At 42.1% G+C, this 18,782-nt stretch overlaps 1 protein-coding gene across 3 annotated transcripts in view; it reads left to right on the top strand.

Moving 5' to 3' along the window:
• Nucleotides 1–2,095: 2,095 nt before the first annotated feature.
• LOC147121211 (uncharacterized) overlaps nucleotides 2,096–18,782 on the top strand; it is a 93,203-nt gene continuing 76,516 nt past the window's right edge. The window contains exons 1-3 of one of the 3 annotated variants that reach the window (XM_085981355.1): nucleotides 2,096–2,690; nucleotides 8,804–8,839; nucleotides 17,939–17,995. In XM_085981355.1, the coding sequence (XP_085837481.1) occupies nucleotides 2,345–2,690; nucleotides 8,804–8,839; nucleotides 17,939–17,995 (439 nt within the window). In that variant the 5' untranslated portion in view covers nucleotides 2,096–2,344. The remainder of the gene's footprint in view (nucleotides 2,691–8,803; nucleotides 8,840–17,938; nucleotides 17,996–18,782) is intronic. The other 2 variants (XM_085981356.1, XM_085981357.1) reach the window with 2 other exon arrangements.

Here is an 18,782-nt window from a genome sequence, read left to right as displayed (position 1 = left end):
TTCACAATATATATTAATAATCTAGACAAGGGAACTAGATGTAATATCTCCAAATTTTCAGACAACACAAAGCTGGGTGGGCGTGTGTGCTGTGAGGAGGATGCCGAGAAACTCCAGGATGATTTGGACAGGTTGGGTGATTGGGCAGAAGCATGGTAGATGCAATATAACGTGGATAAATGTGAGGTTATCCACTTTGGTAGCAAAAACAGGAAGGTAGATTATTATCTGAATGGCAATAGATTGGGAGAAGGGGAAGTGCAATGAGACCTGGCTGTCCTTGTGCACCAGTCGCTGAAGGTAAGCATGCAGGTGCAGCAGGCGGTTAAGAAAGCAAATGGTAAATTGGCCTTCGTTGCGAGAGGGTTTGAGTACATGAACAAGGATGTCTTGCTGCAGTTGTACAGGGCCTTGGTGGGACCACATCTTGAGTATTGTGTGCAGTTTTGGTCGCCTTATCTGAGGAAGGATGTTCTTGCCATGGAAGGAGTTCAGCGAAGATTCACCAGGCTGATACCTGGGATGGCAGGAATGACGTATGAGGAGAGATTGGATCGATTGGGCTTGTACTCGCTGGAGTTTAGAAGAATGAGAGGGGATCTCATCGAAACTTATAAAATTCTAACAGGACTAGAGAGACTAGATGCTGGAAGGATGTTCCCGATGGTCGGGCAGTCCAGAAGCAGGGGTCACAGTCTAAGGATAAGGGGTAGGCCATTTAGGACAGAAATGAGGAGGAATTTCTTCACCCAGAGAGTGGTGAACCTGTGGAATTCTCTACCACAGAAGGCAGTAGAGGCCAATTCATTAAATATATTCAAGAAGGAGTTGGATATATTTCTCAAGGCTAAAGGGATCAAGGTGTATGGGGAGAAAGCAGGGACCGGGTACTGAATTTGGATGATCAGCCATGATCGCATTGAATGGTGGAGCAGGCTCGAGGGGCCGAATGGCCTACTCCTGCTCCTATCTTCTATGTTTCTATACCAAACCATGTGATTGTGGCGGAGCCACCAGGGGATTCAGGACAATTGTTTATAATTCCTTTAACAGCAATGTAGTGCAACCAGGGGCTGCACCTTTAATGTATCTGTTAACTGTACTGTGGCTTCTTTCCTTTACTCCGCGTGATGACGTCATGCTGCCCGTCACGTGATCCCCAACGGCGACAAGAACGTGATGACGTCATGACGTCAGTGCTCGGAACCTTCTAGCAGTTATAGAGAGGCTTTCAACCAGACCAGACCTATTTGCATTGTATCCAGCAGTTTACTGTTTAACTTCGTTTGTTCATTAAATTTTATTGTTTTTGATTCTCTGCGTCGATCTCAGTTCTTCAGCTAGGAACCTCCGTTCCTACATGATAACATATTGCACAAAGTACTCTTCTTCACTTTTGCTTCCTACAAAACAATGACATCATCAAAATAACAACAGAAAATGCTGGAAAACCTCAGCAGGCCAGGCAACATCCGTGGAGAGAGAAATAGAGTCAACATTTCAGGTCAAAACCCTTTGTCAAGACTGAAAAAGACTGTGCTTTTCAGTCTTGACAAAGGGTTTCAACCTGAAACGTTGACTCTATTTCTCTCTCCACGGATGTTGCCTGGCCTGCTGAGTTTTTCCAGCATTTTCTGTTGTTATTTCGGATTTCCAGCATCTGCAGTATTTTGCTATCGTAATGATGTCATCAATTACATAGAGTGCAAAATTTAAAAAATACTTCATTGAGAAACAAATACACATTTCTTCCTTAAGGCAGTCGTGATGATTTTACTCTGAATCCCTACTGGACTGTCTGGATTTTAGTGAGTGCTTTGTGCTGACTGTGATGATTTGATAACCTCTGCACCTTGAAGCAACTGCAGCGAAAAATAATCCGCTTCAATTATGGCGCAGGGTTACACTGGGCGGGCAACAGTTACCCGCCCGACCAACCAGATTTTAATTTCAAAATGCTTGATTTTCATTGGTCAAGAGCTGCCCCATTGGCGCCCCGTTTCGCTGCCTATCGCTCCGCTTATTGGTCGGATGCGACATCAATCACTGCCATCACCTCATCAGGGTTCGGTTGTCTTCTGAGGCAGCGCGTCGTTTGGTTTCTATGAATCACTGCGACGCCATTTTTAATGATTATAATCAGCGCGCAGGGTGAATGGGGCGGGTTTTACTTCTGCTTCCTCACTCAGTAATACCCGCCTCAGTCTGGTGGCGCACTTCTCAACCTTTGAAACCAACATTAGCAACGCTGCTGCGTTTTAAGTCCACAAAGTAGCTGAGGGCGAACAGTTAAGTTTCTTTTAAGAATAAAGCCTGAGGATTTTAAAAGAATTAAGGCGGAACCATGGCAGAGGAATGGCAGTCTCCCTCCGTCTCGCTCTCGGCTCGTTTAGACGACATTTTAGAAGATTCTCCCCACGAAGGTGCGGAGAAAGCATCGGACGGCTCGGATCCTCTCAAGCCCGGGGCCGGAGACGCACCCATATTTCCCTCCGCGCCCCCGCCGGTCCCGGCTGCCAGAGCCTTTGAGCCGGCAGAAGGCACCGATATCGGCGCCGGTGCATTGGGAGACGATGACTCGCTGATTCCTCCACCTCTGCCCGCCAGAAGCAGACCCGAACCGGACTCCACTTCTGAGACAGCCCCTGCTGCAGCCGCCGAGTCCGCCAGGACCCGCCCAGAGTCAGTCGGTAAGTGTTCAGATTGCCAACCCTGTAACTAAGGTACACTCGACGCTGGCTCGGCTCGACCGCTTGGGAGAGGATGGGGCTTTTATAAAAAAAAAAATTAAAAAAAAATCCCCTCACCGTTGAACACTAGAGAGGAGTATGTTTTTGTGCATTAAATTCACAGTTGAAAATAAGTTATATGTTCCGCTGTTTCCTTTTCGCCAGAAATGAGTGTGCCAACAGATCGCGCTTATTGTATTTCTGACTTAGATTTTAGATTTAAATTGCAACGATTTTAAGGTAACTGACAAAAGAACCAAAGGGGGGGGGGGTGATTTTTTTTTTATGCAGTGCGTTATCTGGAATGCACTGTTAAAGGTGGTGGAAGCAGATTCAGTAGTAACTTTCAAATGGGAATTTGCTAAATACTGAAGAGGGAAATTTGCAGAGCTAAAGGGGGGGGGGGAGATGTGACTGATTGATTGGATAACTCTTTCAAAGAGCCGACATGGGCCGAATGGCCGCCTTATTCTATTTGTTCTATTGGTTTAAAGTGTTGGGCTGTGGGGAATGAAGTGCGTTTAAAATTTTGAAAGGATGAGGTAACCGCTTCGCTCGGTGGGTGCTGTCGGTTGGATAACATGGAGAGGAAATGAGCCGTCGTTGTCCGCGCCGCTGTAGGTTTGTTCCCGTTTTCATTGACTGCGTCTGGGACCCCCCAATCGCCACGCCTGAACTCTGGGCAGTTGATTGACACTGCTCTGACCATTCAGAAACCCGAGCCAGCGGACAGCTGCACCAATCACTGCGCTCAGGGCGGGACTTCAGCAGACGATGGGCTTGGCCATATCCCTCTGTGCGCAACCGCATTAACACAAAGGGCGAGCCACTTTACATTTCACTGCTCCCGAAATGTTTTTCCCAGTAAGTAAAATATGGGAAAGAAGTGGTTTATTAATCTGCCGGCTGTTAATTGCTGAGGTCTTCGGTCACTGCAGGAACATCTGGTCTTGCTTCAATCTACGAAAGTTGCCGTACGAGATCTCGACTGTCTCGAAACGGTATGGGAGCAGCGACTCCAGCTGACTACAAACCAAAGTACTGGCGGACGGCATCTCCGTGCCAGATTGCAAAAGGATGATTGAGAACTGATACGAATAAAATAATTATATTTACCTCCGTATTAACAACATTAATATAAATAAAATAAAGGGGCATGCTTAAAAAGCCGCAACAAAAACAATGTTGGCATCTGTGGAGAGAATAGTGGATGTTTTGGAATAACAGAAAATGTTGGAAACGCTCAGCAGGTCAGGCAGCATCCGTGAAGAGGAATATGAAAAAGGGAGATGGAGTAGAGGATAGAAGCAAAAAGGACATTTTCTTTCCACGGATGCAGTATCCGTAGCATCTGCAGTATTTTGCTATTTTATTAGTGGACGTTTTGGACTGGTCCTTTGTAACTGCAAAACAAAGATGAATAAACTGTTCATTAGAATGAAAAGTAGGGGCACCGACGAAAGGGAAATTAAAATTGGTGAATTCAGTCTCTCATTTTATTCTTGGGTGTGTCTCATTGTCTTGGCTGTTCACGCATTCTTTGTTTCACTAGCAGCTTTTAATTTTTCTTTCCTTGATGTAAAGATTTCAGTCATTAACAAACTCTTGTGTTTTTTAAAAAAAATGTTAGTTCATTCCACTAAAATCTCCTCTTTGCTTTTATCCTCTTCCCCATCTCCCTTTTTCATATTCTATTAAAGTGCACACTTGTCTTTCAATTTTCAGTTTTGAAGAGCACAGTTTAAAATAGTGACTTCTCCACATATGCTGACTGACTTGCGTTTCCATAAATTAGTTTTGTTGCATGAAATTATTAATTTTAAAATTTAAAGATGCGTATACTGCAATTATATAGGGCCCTGGTGAAACCACACTTGGAGTATTGTGTACAGTTTTGGTGGTCTTGCCTAAGGAAAGATGTACTTGCCATAGAGGGAGTGCAACGAAGGTTCACCAGACTGGTTCCTGGGATTGTCCTATGAGGAGAGATTGAGTAGACTAGACCTATATTCTCGAGTTTAGAAGAATGAGAGGTGATCTCATTGAAACTTACAAAATTCTTACAGGGCTTGACAGGGTAGATGCAGGGAGGATGTTTCCCTTGGCTGGGGCATTTAGAACCAGGGGTCACAGTCTCAGAATAAGGGGTTGGCCATTTAGGACTGAGATGAGGAGACATTTCTTCACTGAGGGTGGTGAATCTTTGGAATTCTCTACCCCAGAGGGCTGTGGAGGCTCAGTCGTTTAGTATATTCAAGACAGAGAGCGATAGATTTTTGAATATTAAGGGATATGGGGATAGTGCAGGAAAGTGGAGATGAGGTAGAAGATCAGCCATGATCTTATTGAATGGCGGAGCAGGCTCGAAGGGCCAAATGGCCGCCTCCTGCTCATATATTTCTTATGTTCTTATACATTACATTTAAATGTCACTGATTTTCTACAGCAATTATGCTCTGCGTGATGAGGAATTTTCAAGTCCATGAAACTAAGACTCATTGAAGGCAGTTTATTTCAACAGTGTATGGTTCATTCTGTGTTCTTTACCAAATAAGAACATTTGTGCAACTTGTGATTGGAAAATGGTTTAGAAAAAAATCAGTTTGTGCTTGTATGTGATCATTATTAAAATATTGGAATATAGCTTTCTGTTCTGCAAGACTGTATCAAAGGTTATATTTTGAGTTTTTGTTCATTTTATTTAAAGCAAATGAGGGATCCAGGAGGGTTTTCTGGCTTGAAATCACAATAGTAGGAATTTGAAATGATCACTACCTTTCTGACATTGTGGAAAACTTGTCTGTTCTGTTGAATATGTTGCACTTTCAAGATGTCGGCATTTGTATTTTTGTAATTCTGTATAAGAACCAAGCGAGAAACATATTAACTCAATCATTAAGTAGGCAATATAATGGAATTTTTCAAAAACTTGATTTGAAACGTGTCTCTGGTGCAATTTGCATTTATATAGCCACTTCTCTGATTTAAAATAATGTCACTGAGCCTTTCACAGGTGAACATGTTAGCCAGAAGGGGAGGAACTGGGATGGGAAGTTAGATGAGTGTGGGATGTAGCAGAGCAAGAGTTTTGTTGAATTTCAGAGGTAGGGCTGTAGTGACTAATGGCTAACAATAGTCAATCTCTGGTGTTGCTCATGGGTACTCTGAAGCATAGTTGTGATGTTTAGCTGCTACCCTGGCCTGTCCATTTTAAGCCACTGCTCAAGTGGCAGAGCAAAGTGATGGAAGGTGTCGTCGGCTGTGCTATCAAGCGGCTCTTGCTCACCAATAACCTGCTCACGGATGCTCAGTTTGGGTTTCTGCGATGAGTGACTCACCACCTGACCCCCAAAGCCGTTCCACCATCTACAAGGTACAAGTCAGGAGTGTAACGGAATAATCTCCACTTGCCTGGCTGAGTGCAGCTCCAACAACACTCAAGAAGCTCAACACCATCTAGGCAAGTTCCCCTCCAAGTCACGCACCACCCTGATTTGGAAATGTATTGCTGTTCCTTCATTGTTGCTGGGTCAAAATCCTGGAACTTCCTACCTAGCAGCACTGGGAGAACCATCACCTCATGGACTGCAGCGGTTCAAGAAGACGACTCGCCACCACCTTTTCGAGGGCAATTAAGGATGGCCAATAAATGCTGCGGTGCCCACACCCTGTGAATGAATAAAAAAAAGTCTAAATAGGCAAATCCATGTTATAACTACTTGTAACATTCCAGAGGTTAATCAGTGAGTAGTTGAGAGTGGTTGTAATTTACTGGTCTGTAAACTTGTCCTGCTGTGGTTGCACCCTTCCACCGGTGGTGATGTAGCAACTCTTTTTCATTGCTCAGCTTTAGAACCATGGCTTTGTTCCCTTACTGGAAATATTTATACTCTGAAAGTGTTTTAATAAGGTATCGATTTTATTCGAACCTTCTACCTCCTCCCTGCTTTTTAAGACCCCATTATGTGTTCTGCTCAGGGCCCCTGCTATTTAGTGGGATCTCACTTTTATTGCTCTTCCCACTCACCTGCCCTCTGTTTCATGTACCTAGTTGCTCTGCCTCTCCCCTCTAACCCCACCAGCTTTTAAGGTTGCTGGCAGGGCATGTGCTGGTGCCTCCACTCTGCCTCTCCCACCCTACCTGAGATGCTTGTTGCTAGTCAACCATATTTTCTCGTCTGCCAATGCTTGGCTCCCTGCCCTGCAAGTCGGTGCTTCTGCGGCCTGTTTTGGGCTGCGATTGTTCCCACCCTACTGATTTGGTTACTGCACTGGTGTTAAATGCATTTCACCAAATTTATTTTTGCTGCTTCCACGCAGATTAGAATTTGCAAAGCCTAATCTCAACTGCCGGTGGCCCATTCTTGGCTCCGCCAGTTCCTTTTTGGCTGCGTAGGTTCCCTTGCCAGATGCTTAAGTGGTCCTCTTCTGGTGTCAGAAAAGCAGACGCAGCTACCCGGTTTTGCTTATTTTGACCACTTTTTAACGGAGTAGTTGAATAGGGACCTTAATGGGACAGTGAATAAATCACAATGATGCTTTAGACACCAAGCTATCCATGATCAACTAGTATGCAAAACAAGCCTATGACCACACTGGATAAGATTATTAAAGTTCAAATGTTTGAACTGTGGGAGTTTTGTGAACAATTCTGGTCTTGTTATAAAAAGGACATAGAGGCACTGGAGAAGCAAAGATTTACTAGAATGATACCAGAACTGAGGTTATACCTATCAGGAAAGATTGAATAGGCTGGGGCTCTTTTATTTAAAAAAAAAAAGACTGAGGGGTGACCTGATGGGATTTTTTTATATTATGAAAGGGTTTGATAGGGTAGATGTAGAGAAGATATTTCCACTTGCAGGGGAAACCAGAACTAGGGGCCGTAAATATAGCTAGTCACTAATAAATCCAATAGGGAATTTGGGAGAAACTTCTTTACTCGGTGATTAGAATGTGGAGCATGGAAATATAGAAGATAGGAGCAGGAGTAGGCCATTCGGTCCCTCGAGCCAGCTCCGCCATTCAATGCGATCATGGCTGATCATCCAAATTCAGTACCTGGTCCCTGCTTTCTCCCCATACCCCTTGATCCCTTTAGCCTTAAGAAATATATCCAACTCCTTCTTGAATATATTTAATGTATTGGCCTCTACTGCCTTCTGTGGTAGAGAATTCCACATTGTCACCACTCTGGGTGAAGAAATTCCTCCTCATTTCTATCCTAAATGGCTTAGCCCTTATCCTTAGACTGTGACCCCTGGTTCTGGACTCCTGACCATCAGGAACATCCTTCCTGCATCTAGTCTGTCCAGTCCTGTCAGAATTTTATAAGTTTCAATGAGATCCCCTCTCATTCTTCTAAACTCCAGCGAGTACAAGCCCAATTGTCCCAATCTCTCCTCATACGTCATTCCTGCCATCCCAGGTATCAGCCTGGTGAATCTTCGCTGAACTCCTTCCATGGCAAGAACATCCTTCCTCAGATAAGGTGACCAAAACTGCACACAATACTCCAGATGTGGTCTCACCAAGGCCCTGTACAACTGCAGCAAGACATCCTTGTTCCTGTACACTCACCCTCTCGCTACGAAGGCCAACATGCCATTTGCCGCCTTAACCACCTGCATGCTTACCTTCAGCGACTGGTGCACTAGGACACCCAGGTCTCGTTGCACTTCCCCTTCTCCCAATCTATTGCCATTCAGATAATCTGCCTTCCTGTTTTTGCCACCAAAGTGGATAACCTCTCATTTATCCACCTAATATTGCATCTGCCATGCTTTTGCCCAATCACTCTCTACCTCAAGGAGTAGTTGAGTGACTAACATTGATGCATTTAAGGGGAAGCTAGATAAACACAAGGGAGAAAGGAATAGAGGGATGGGTTAGATGAAGGGTGGGGGGGAGGCTCATGTGGTGCATAAACACAGTTGGCCCAAATGGCCTGTTTCTGCGCTGTAACTGTAATGGGTGTGAAAATAGACACTTGTGGTAATTAACTGTTTTCTCAATGTTTAGCTTTTGGTGTGGTTTGGAACTGACTACCACTTTTTCTGCTGCTCTGCTTGCAGGTTACACTTTCCTAGAGCAGAAGCTAGATCCAAAAGGTAACCAGCTGTGAGGTATCTGTTACAATCAGCCAAGATCATTAATGGGTTGCTCAACTGTTGATTTATTAAAAAAAAAAAAAAAAAAAAAAATTGTTTTGCTGATTGGTATTTTCTTTAAAGCTGTTTCAGCCCTTTAAAATAGAAGTTAATCCTTAATCACGACCATCAATCTTGCTAATCAGTGATTATTTTTTGGGGTGGGAGAGGAAGGTAAATGTTTATATTCACGTGATGCAAGGGTAGCTTAAACCATATTGCAATGAAATAAGTAAATACAGTTGCTTATTTAAACTTATTTCCCCAAACGCATTTGCTGATCATAACACTGTCATCGCTAAATGTTAATGAAGCCAAGAATATTTTATGGAGGTCTGTGCAACAGAATTTAACTTGTCATATGTTTGGTTCACTGGTAGAAATAAAATCTCCTAGACCTCCTGTGAAATTAAGATTGGTAGATAGTACTTCTGTAATGTTTCTTTCTAGTATTATTAGTTGTGCACTGAAGAAACCTTCAGGTACTAAACTGCCTTCTACAAAAGATGCTTTAAGGCACAGTCATGGTGTAGATAAGTATGGTGTAGAACTACAATTTTGTTTTAAATAACACTTAACGCCTTATGTTTGGACATGACCTAATTAATGGTTTTGAAACGTAAAGCATTATGCCTTTCTTTCTACAAGAGCACCTGGATATTTCTCTCAATCGTTCTCTGTTCAAAAAATAATTTCTAACGCAGTAGTTTGTGATTGGACCAAAGCTCTTTTGTTTGCAACAAACCCAATATGAATGTAAGAGATATTTTCATATTCTATCCATTTATTCTGTCAATTCTCCACACCCCTCTTGTGAAGTTATTAGTTGAGGGTGCTGTTTCATGGGTGCCCCATGTTGCCATACCCAGGTGGCCATTCATGAGTTGATTTGAGTGTGGGAGGATTGTAACTCAATCCTGTGCTCTGTTGGCATCCATGTACACCAGGGAGCTAATGAAGGTCAGCAAGAACTGGGGTGATGGACGAATCGGACAGAAAGACAGACTTGCATTTATATAGCACCTTTTGTGACCTAGGATATCCCAAATGCTTTGCAGCCAATGAAATACTTTTTGAAGTAGATTCACTGTTTTAATGTAGGATATGCGGCAGCCCAATAGCACACAGCGTGTTCCACAAACAACAACCAAATAAATGACCAGATCATCTGTTTTCGGTGTTGGTTGAGGGATAAATGTTGGCCAGGACACTCTGAACTCCCCTGCTCTTTGACAGGCATAGGAACTTTTAACTGATTTTTGTTTCCACCAGTCTGCAGATAGTTAATTAAATGTCACAACCAAAACCTCATGTGACATTTTCTGCCTGCAATGTATTTACTTTTTGGATTGCATTGTGACTACAGCCGGGAAACACAAAAGGGAGGCATATGATAAGGTAGGGCTAACTATACTGAAGATGATAATTAGGAATATAAAAATGCTAATGAATAATATAAAAGTCCTTGCTATTTCCTTTTGAGTATATAAAAAGTAAAGAATAATTATAGAAGGTAGGATTGCAGGCATAGTGAAGTTATTAAATTTTTTTTAGACTGGTGGAAGTGAAAATGTAGGTGTACTAGAGGAAGTTATGAAACCATTGTTGGAGATGACCTGCACTCTAGGCTGTTGAAAAGTCAGAGGCTCTGGCCACAATTTTTAAATCCAATATGCAAATTGTGCTGTGGGACAGGGTATAATACCTTTGTTCAAGAAGATAGAAAAGAATAAACCAGGTAACTAGACCAGCTAGTCTAATGTCCGTCTTCGACAAACTCTTAGATTTGTAATTTGAGTTAAATTAGCATTAGCGCACATAGCAGGCAATGACCATCGCCTACAAGAGAACATCTAACCACCTCCCCATGGCATTCCATCATCGAATCCCCCACCATCAACATCCTGGGGGTGTCACCATTGACCCGAAACTTAACTGAACCAGCCACATAAATACTGTGGCTACAAGAGAAGGTCGGAGGCTGGGTATTCTGCGGCAACTTTCTCGTCTCCTGACTTCCCCAAAGCCTTTTCACCATCTACAAGGCACAAGTCAGGATTATGATAGAATACTTTCCACTTGCTCATTATCATCAGCGTGGTGGTGATTTTCTATTGCAACGTGCTATTTGATGCTCTAATCTCCTTAGGAAGCCAACATGTGCCTCTGTCTCCCGCTTGCAGTGTAGGGGAATGGGGAAGAAAGGAGCGACCCGAACACTTGTTCCAGAAATATTAGCTGCCACCTGATTTTTTTTTTTGGTTGGTTTATGACATGAATGCAGGCAAGAGATGTTATCTCAGATCATCTTCAATCGTTGCAATGGAGTTCACCCATTGATTTACTGACCCACAAACATTGTAGACCTTCTGGAAAGTTGCCAGAAAATGCACCACCCCTTTCCCCCCCCCCCCCCCCCCCCCCCCCAGCCACTGATGTGCAAAAAAGGAACTGTGGCAAAGGAGGCATATGAAGCTCCGGCATCCGCCTTCATAAGTCCTGGCTGTTAACGCTACTGAAGTTAGCGGTAGCACTCACTTGTCTTTTGCGCTTGTGCTGGCCGCCCCCATCATGGAGGATGCGGATGTTAATGGAGCCTCGTCTTTCCCATTAGTTTAATTGTCCACCACCATTCATGACTGGATGTGGCAGGACTGTAGAGCTTTGATCTGATCTGTTGGTTGTGGAATTGCTTAGCTCTGTCTAGCATGTTGCTTCTGCTGTTTAGCATACATGTAGTCCTGTGTTGCAGCACCCTCAGGTTGGCACCTCTTTTAGGTATGCCTGGCATGCTCTTCTACGCTCATTAAGCCTTGGTTGAGGGTTGGTCCACTGGCTTGATGGTAATGGTTGTGAGGGATATGCTGGGCCATGAGATTAGATTGTGGCAGAATGCAGTTCTCATAGTGCCTCATAGATGCCCAGTTTTGAGCTGCTAGTTCTGAATCTATCCCATTTAGCATGGTGCCACACACACTAAAGGACATTAGTGAGATGGGTTTTTATAACAATCTGGTAGTTTCATGGTCACCATTACTGATGCTAGCTTTTTATTCCAGATTTATTTAATTAACTGAATTTAAATTCCCCAGCTGCCATGGTGGGATTTGAACTTGTTAGACAAAGCCTCTGGATTACTAGTCCAGTAACATAACCACGATGCTACCATACCCTTGAGGCTGGTTAGAAATAGCAGATGCTCTTGACTATAATTTCCCAAAATTGTGCCAAAGGACTGAAAGGTGGCTAATATGACAGGGATAAATCACAAAATTATAAGCCAGTTAGTTTTGCGGCAGTTCTTGACACTTAGAGCAATTTCATCCTTTTATTCAAGTATTTGGAGAAACATGAGTTAGTTGGGGCTATCCGCATGAATTTCTAAAAGACACATTGTGCTTGACCAACCTTGTACAACCTTTTGAAGAAATAAGAGTAGAGATAAAGTAACTGCAGTGCAGATTGTATCTATGGATTTTCAAAAAGTATTTGATGAAGTACTGCATATTGTGGCGAAGACAGTGGTACATGAAATTAAGGGGAACATGAATAAGAGATGGTTAGAGGACGTAAAGGAATGGGTATGAGTTAAAGGAGATTTTTGAAACTCGAAAGATGAGTGGTGGTGTCCTGCAGGGGTCTTTGTCTTTGTCGGGGCTGCTTGGAAATTGGGCCCTTTTGCACTAGAGTGGACTAAGTTAAGGGGTGACCCAATGGAGATCGTCAAGATTATAAAGGGTGGTAATGAAGTAAATACTGATCGATTCTTTCCATTGGTCACCGAGAGGGTAATGAGAGCACACATTTAAATAAATCACAAAGAATTGAGGGTTAAAATAATTCTTGCGCATATGGTTAGAATGTAGAATTCTCTGCCAGAAGCTTTGAAGGAGGCTCCATAAATAATTTGAGTTAGTTGACTTCACTTGCTCTCTCGCCGTTGTGTGTCCGTTAATAAGATTTGTAAGACTATGCATACTTCCTATTCAGTAACCTTGCTTCCTAATGTGACTATTTTGAAACATGGATTTTTGTCAACTTAATTGAAATGGCCAATGTAAGCATTTATATTGGCAATCTGTATGTAAACAATTGACAGTCATGAAGCTTCCTGCCACTGGGCCCACACTTGCTTGCATCTCCAGTTGCTGATCCTTTACGAGCTATAGTTCAGTGTCCTTGTTGGTGTGCTGCAACCTCCTGCTTTTGTCCTTCAAAAAGTTGCCCATATGTTTCCAAACTTGCCATAGCTACTAAATTTTTTTTTTTAAAATAAATTCTGCTTGGTTTGTGTTTGTACTTAAAGTTGTCTGGTGCTGTGATTTTTTAAAAAACTGTTATGCTTGCTGCTGTTTTGTGGCTCCATCAGGTCTCAACCATACCTCCTGTATTGATTTTCATTTACGTGTTTCTTGTGAATTCCCTTCTAGCTCTGCTTTTCAAACCCTTGCTTCGCATCTCTTTAATTGCCTTTCTGGCTCTTAAACCCCCTTTTGTGCCTTTTTTTCATTGTACTATTTTAACCACTTTTTTTGGGCAATTCATAGCCCTTTATCTTTCAGCACCAATTGTTTTTTCCTGGTTTTGTTGCTTTTATTAAACCCCTTTTCTATGCTATGGTTGCTTGTTTGTGTTTTTTACTTGGTTGCTTTTCTTCCCAAAAACCTGTTCCCCACTATCTTCTAAGTTTTACGTTCCCCACTTTTTTTCCCCCCCCCAATCCTGTCCCCCAATTTTTTTTACTTCAGCCTCTTCCCCCATTTAAAAAAAAAAAAATTGGTATGGTAACTACTTATTTTCCCTTGTGAACCAGACCAAAATTAAAAAATGTAAATACATCCTAATTGTTCACTACTCAGTCCCCTAAATACAGTACCCTGTTACTTCCTGCCAAACTTGGGAAGTTGTTAAACAATTAAAATACATGCATACATGCATGCAGGATAATTACATTCTCAAAACCAACCAATTCAGAGGAAGCAAGCATGAATGTAAATGGATTAACAAATAAGTGCAAGAAAGAGCAAAAATGACCTGTACAAATCCTGCAGGGAGAAAGAAAGGGCTTTCTGGGATGAATATAAGAAAATACAGAAACACATTAAAAGGGTGATCAGCAACGTTCCCTCCTAAGGTGCATGGCCGTGCAGCAATCAGGAGGTCCCGTGCAGGCTGCTCACAAGCTGGTAGAGATACCGCACAGCAGTAAATATAAAGGGACCGCGCACGAAAAAAGTGACAAAACGTGCTGGAAAATGTCAACGCAACTGAGGCTAAGCATAATGGTAAAAGATTATTCGGTATCACAAGGCAGTCAATGAAGAGGTGGGAACCAAAAACTATGCAAATGGGCTTGAAACTGAGGATATAATAAATATTCTCAATGAATACTACTTCCAAGTATTTACCATGGAAGACTTGAGCAACATGCCCTCTCCAGACAGATTCTAAATAAAATCAATGATGTGATTGAAGTCCTAGACAAGCTAAATGGGCTCAAAACAAATGCATCTCCAGGGATAGATGGAATTTATCCCAGAGTGCTAAGAGACACTAGGGAGGAGAGTTGTGAAACTGGTAATTATTAGGAAGAAATCTGTGGACATTGGGGAGGCACCAGTAGATTGAAAACTCCACTGTTGCCCAACCTGATCTCCCAGTGCAAATTTAAGGGAGTTTATTAACTCTTTTCACAGAATAATGGACAGTCGTGGAATTTGATCTCGAGCACCAGTTTAATTTTTTTTAAATCCCAGAATAACATGCAGTAATAGAATTTGACCTTCGGCTGTGATGCTATCCTGTAATAGTTACAAATCCGCATGTACTCTGACTCGCCATGAGCAAAGCTATGGGTAGTGGCTAGGTTTCCTCAACCAGTACAAGAGATGGAGTTGGGGGGGAAAAATTGAGCAATTTGATCAGATTCACCGTGGTTGCCAGTTATTGACTTTCCTACATGTCTAGTGAATTAAACTGATTTTTATTTGATTGGTGGAATGTTTGAACTAATTATCATGGTTAACATGTAGTTAACTAACTTTCTCCACTACCAACAGTCTCCTTGGACCCCTCTCCCCTGCCCCCTCCACTCTTGCCCCCAACATGTGAGGAGCTCATGGACTTTGTCACTAAGGTTGAGTCCATCCATTCAGCTGCCTCTAGTGCATCCCTCCCTTACCTGCCCTAGCCCTGAACTCTCATCCTTCACTAGTTTCTCTCCTATCTCCCCTCATACCCTCTCCGAGCTCGTGTTTTCCATGAGACCTACCACCTGCTCTCTTGACCCTATTCCTGCTATTCTGCTAACCACCAGACTTCCCTTCCTATGCTAGCTGATATTGTAAACAGTTCCCTCTCTTGGGGTACTGTCCCCCTCCCTTTTAAAATCTGCTGTCATCACCCACCTCCTCAAAAAAACACCCTTGATCCCTCTCCTTGCAAACTGCCACCCCATCTCAAACCCCTGTATCCTCACCAAAGTCCTTGAACATGTTGCCCCTCAAATCCATGTTTGAACTACTCCCACCTATCAACACTGAAACAGTCCTAATCAAAGTCACAAACATTCTCTATGACTGTGAACATAGTGCACTATGCCTCTTCGTTCTCGACCTGTTTGCAGTCTTTAACACTGTTGACTACACCATCCTCCTCCAACACCTCCATTGTTCAACTGAGTGACTGGCCTTGTCTGGTTTCAGTCTTGCCTGCCTATTCAGTTGTAGCCAGGAAATTGCCTGCAATGGCTTCTCCTGCACTGTTTTTTCTGACATACTCCAAGGATCTATCCTGGGCCCCCTCCTATTTCTCACCTACATACTGCCCCTCAATGACATCATCCAAAAACACATCAGGTTCCACATGTACGCTGACGAGACACCCCCACCACCACCTCACGACCCCTCCACTGGCTGTGTCGTCAGACTGGTTGTCTGACCAAAGTCCTGGATGAACTGAAATTTCCTTCAATTAAATCTCTGGAAGATTGAGGTCACTGTCTTAGGACCCACCACAAACTCTGAATTGGTGGCACGGGAACAATCACTCGCCTTGGCTACTGGCTTAGGCTGAACCAGACTGTTTGTAACATAGGCATCCTATTTGACCCAGAGATGAGCTTCTGGCCCCATATCCTATCCATCACAAAGATTAACTCTTTCCACCTTCATAACATTGACTACCTCTGCCCCTGCCTCAGCTTATCTGCTCCAGAATCAACGACTTCAGTGCTCCCCCAGCTGGCCTCAAATCTTCCATCCTCCATAAACTCAAACTCGTCCAAAACTCTGCTGCCATATCCTAACCAAGTCCTGTTTGTCAACTTCCTAATGTCTCCTCCTTTGGCTTGGTGTCAATTTTTGGTCTGATCATGCTCCTGTGAAGTGCTGTAGGATATTTTACTAAGTTAAAGGTGCTTTTTAATTGCATGTTGTAACTTGAATAATTGCAATTTGTTCACGTGCCTTGAAGATGCACGGTAGGTGCAAGACTTTATTATGCAGATATAGTCATTGAGTGTTAATCTCAAAAGTAATTGTGAAAAGGCCTATTTTCTAGTACTGCTTGATTTTGAACAAAGGCAACTTATCTGTGGCTCAATTGTCATGATTTGGCTCTTGAATGTAGAGAAGTACCTTAAGTGATGGAAGCAATTGAAGTAAACTTTCTAGTTTTAAAAGAACATAACCAATCTCTGGTCAAAAAGTAGTGCCATAAATGGAATTCTATTAATTGTCACTCATCAAATGAATATCCTGGAGAAAGAAAAATAATTTTACATTAATCTTGCTCATCTGTATTTTCCTTTCTGCGTGCTGAGCCATAAAGTGTCTTGCAAATGTTCTAATTTGCAATTGGAGTTAATTTTGTGTTTGTTTAAATGCAAACTTTGAGTAGTTTACACTCTCCCTAAACTTCCCTAGTGGGGGGAATTTGCTACTAACTATTTCTGAAGTTTGACTGACTTTGTTCCCAAAAGTTACATTTTAAGATGCCGACTAACATTGTCAAAATACAACTGATTTGAACTGTTAATTTTTTATCGCCTCTGTCTTGAGTTCTTATGTTTTATAGTAATTGTAGAATGGATTCAGTTTTAAAGATTTCAAAATGTTATGACTGTAGCTTTGAATTATTCCTGCCAATTCTGTGAAGTTGTGTATTAGCCTTTTGATGACATTTACAGAATACCCCTGCTTAATTAACCTTCCTTTTTCTGTGGTTTTATTTGCACAAATCTTTTGCACTTTCTTAGTATGCTCTGAGTGGTTTCTTGCACTTGGAATTAATAAACAGGTAGGCAGAAAATTAATAGATAAAATATTAAAATAAAAAAATGTAGAAAGATGCTGACATACCATTTTGTCAATAAAATGCAAAATCTCAAACTGCTAGCTTTTTGATTTGATTTTGTTAATTTTCTTCCTTTCTCTTCCCCCCCCCCCCCCCACTTTCTTCTTCCTCCTCATCCAGAAGGCTACTGGGTTATGGTCCTGTGGTGCTGGATGCTCTCTGGTACCTTGCCCCAAGTGCCCATTCTTTGTGTGACCCTATATAGTGAGTGTGGTAAGGCCATTTTACAGAGATCTCAGCCAAGTCTGATGTCCACTCATGTAGACTTTCGACCAAAAGCTTATTTAGATAGAAGTCAAGAGCTGGAAACCTGACTGATTTTCTTTCCACCCCCTCCTTCCCTTTAAGAAACCTGACTTCAGGATATGCCATATTATATATTCTAAACTATTTTTATTGGCTTCATTTAAAATTTGAGGTCGGATTTGTGAAAGATTGTATTACACTGGTCCTTTTCATGTGAGCAATATCAGAGTATTGAGATTGTCCTACACTGATAATCAGGCATGAAGACCGCTAAAATAGCAATCAATTGCATGGCCACCTGCCTAATTTTGATATTTAAGATCAAAATGTTGCTTGAGAAAAAGTTTTTAATAATTCACTGGATGGGTCTGGATTTAAAGGACTTGGTGTTTGGACCATCTGTGATCATTTAGTTATATTGCTTCCCCCTGCTGAGGTCCTGTCGTATTTGTTTTTCAGACGAATCCTTTTTTTCTCCTTCCGTTGCACCTGAATGTGTGATGCAGTCTTCTGCAGGCAAGTTCCTTCAGCTTTCCTTTTGTTCTCTATCTGCATCTTGTAACTCTAGTCAATTGCTTAAATTTTACTTTTGATTTACATTGGTCACTTTTTATGGGTTTAAATACTTGCTGATTTTCTATTTTCCTTCTTATTTCAAAGTCTTTTTGCATTAAAATCTTGCTTTAGTACAGAGTGTGACTCGCAAAGCAGATTAATTGTGAAATTTTGATGGTTCAGAAGTAAAGTTTGTGTAAAGCCACATAGACCAAGGATCCATATTAAGAACTTTATGATCTATGCTGAGTATCCTGATTTCAACAGGGGCAACTATTGAGATGTTTCCATTGGGCTAGGGAAGGGGACACTTTCCTAAGCCCCTGATTGCTATGCAGCAACTCCTATTGGAAGTGCATTTGTACGAGAACAGAGCAGTTTGTGATGTCCTCCACAGATTGATAGCCTGGCAGCACTGGCCATTAGGACATGATACTGGAGGGTGCCTGCTGCCCATTGAGAAAGTAAACCTTCTCAGCAGGAGACAAATGGAGAGAGGGGGGAAAAGACATAATTGCTTTAATATGCAGTAATTGAACTTATTAACATGTCACACTCTTGTACTTGGCAGCAACTTGTACCATTTTCTTGCATTAGTTTGTCCTGTATTTGCTACTTACTGCTTTATATAGAAAAGAATGCTGACTTCTATAATATACTTTTAATCTTTCTATTTTAGTCTTTATCTTATCCATTCTTTATATACTATAATACCCCTTCCTCCTTGCCCCTTCCCTATTTTTGTTTG

The sequence above is a fragment of the Somniosus microcephalus genome, chromosome 3, assembly GCF_052327205.1.
Source record: "Somniosus microcephalus isolate GS21.2 chromosome 3, FLI_Smic_1.0, whole genome shotgun sequence".
Lineage (NCBI taxonomy): Eukaryota > Metazoa > Chordata > Chondrichthyes > Squaliformes > Somniosidae > Somniosus > Somniosus microcephalus.
The sequence above is the reverse complement of the archived record's forward strand: the minus strand, read 5'-3'. Positions and strand labels throughout refer to the sequence as shown.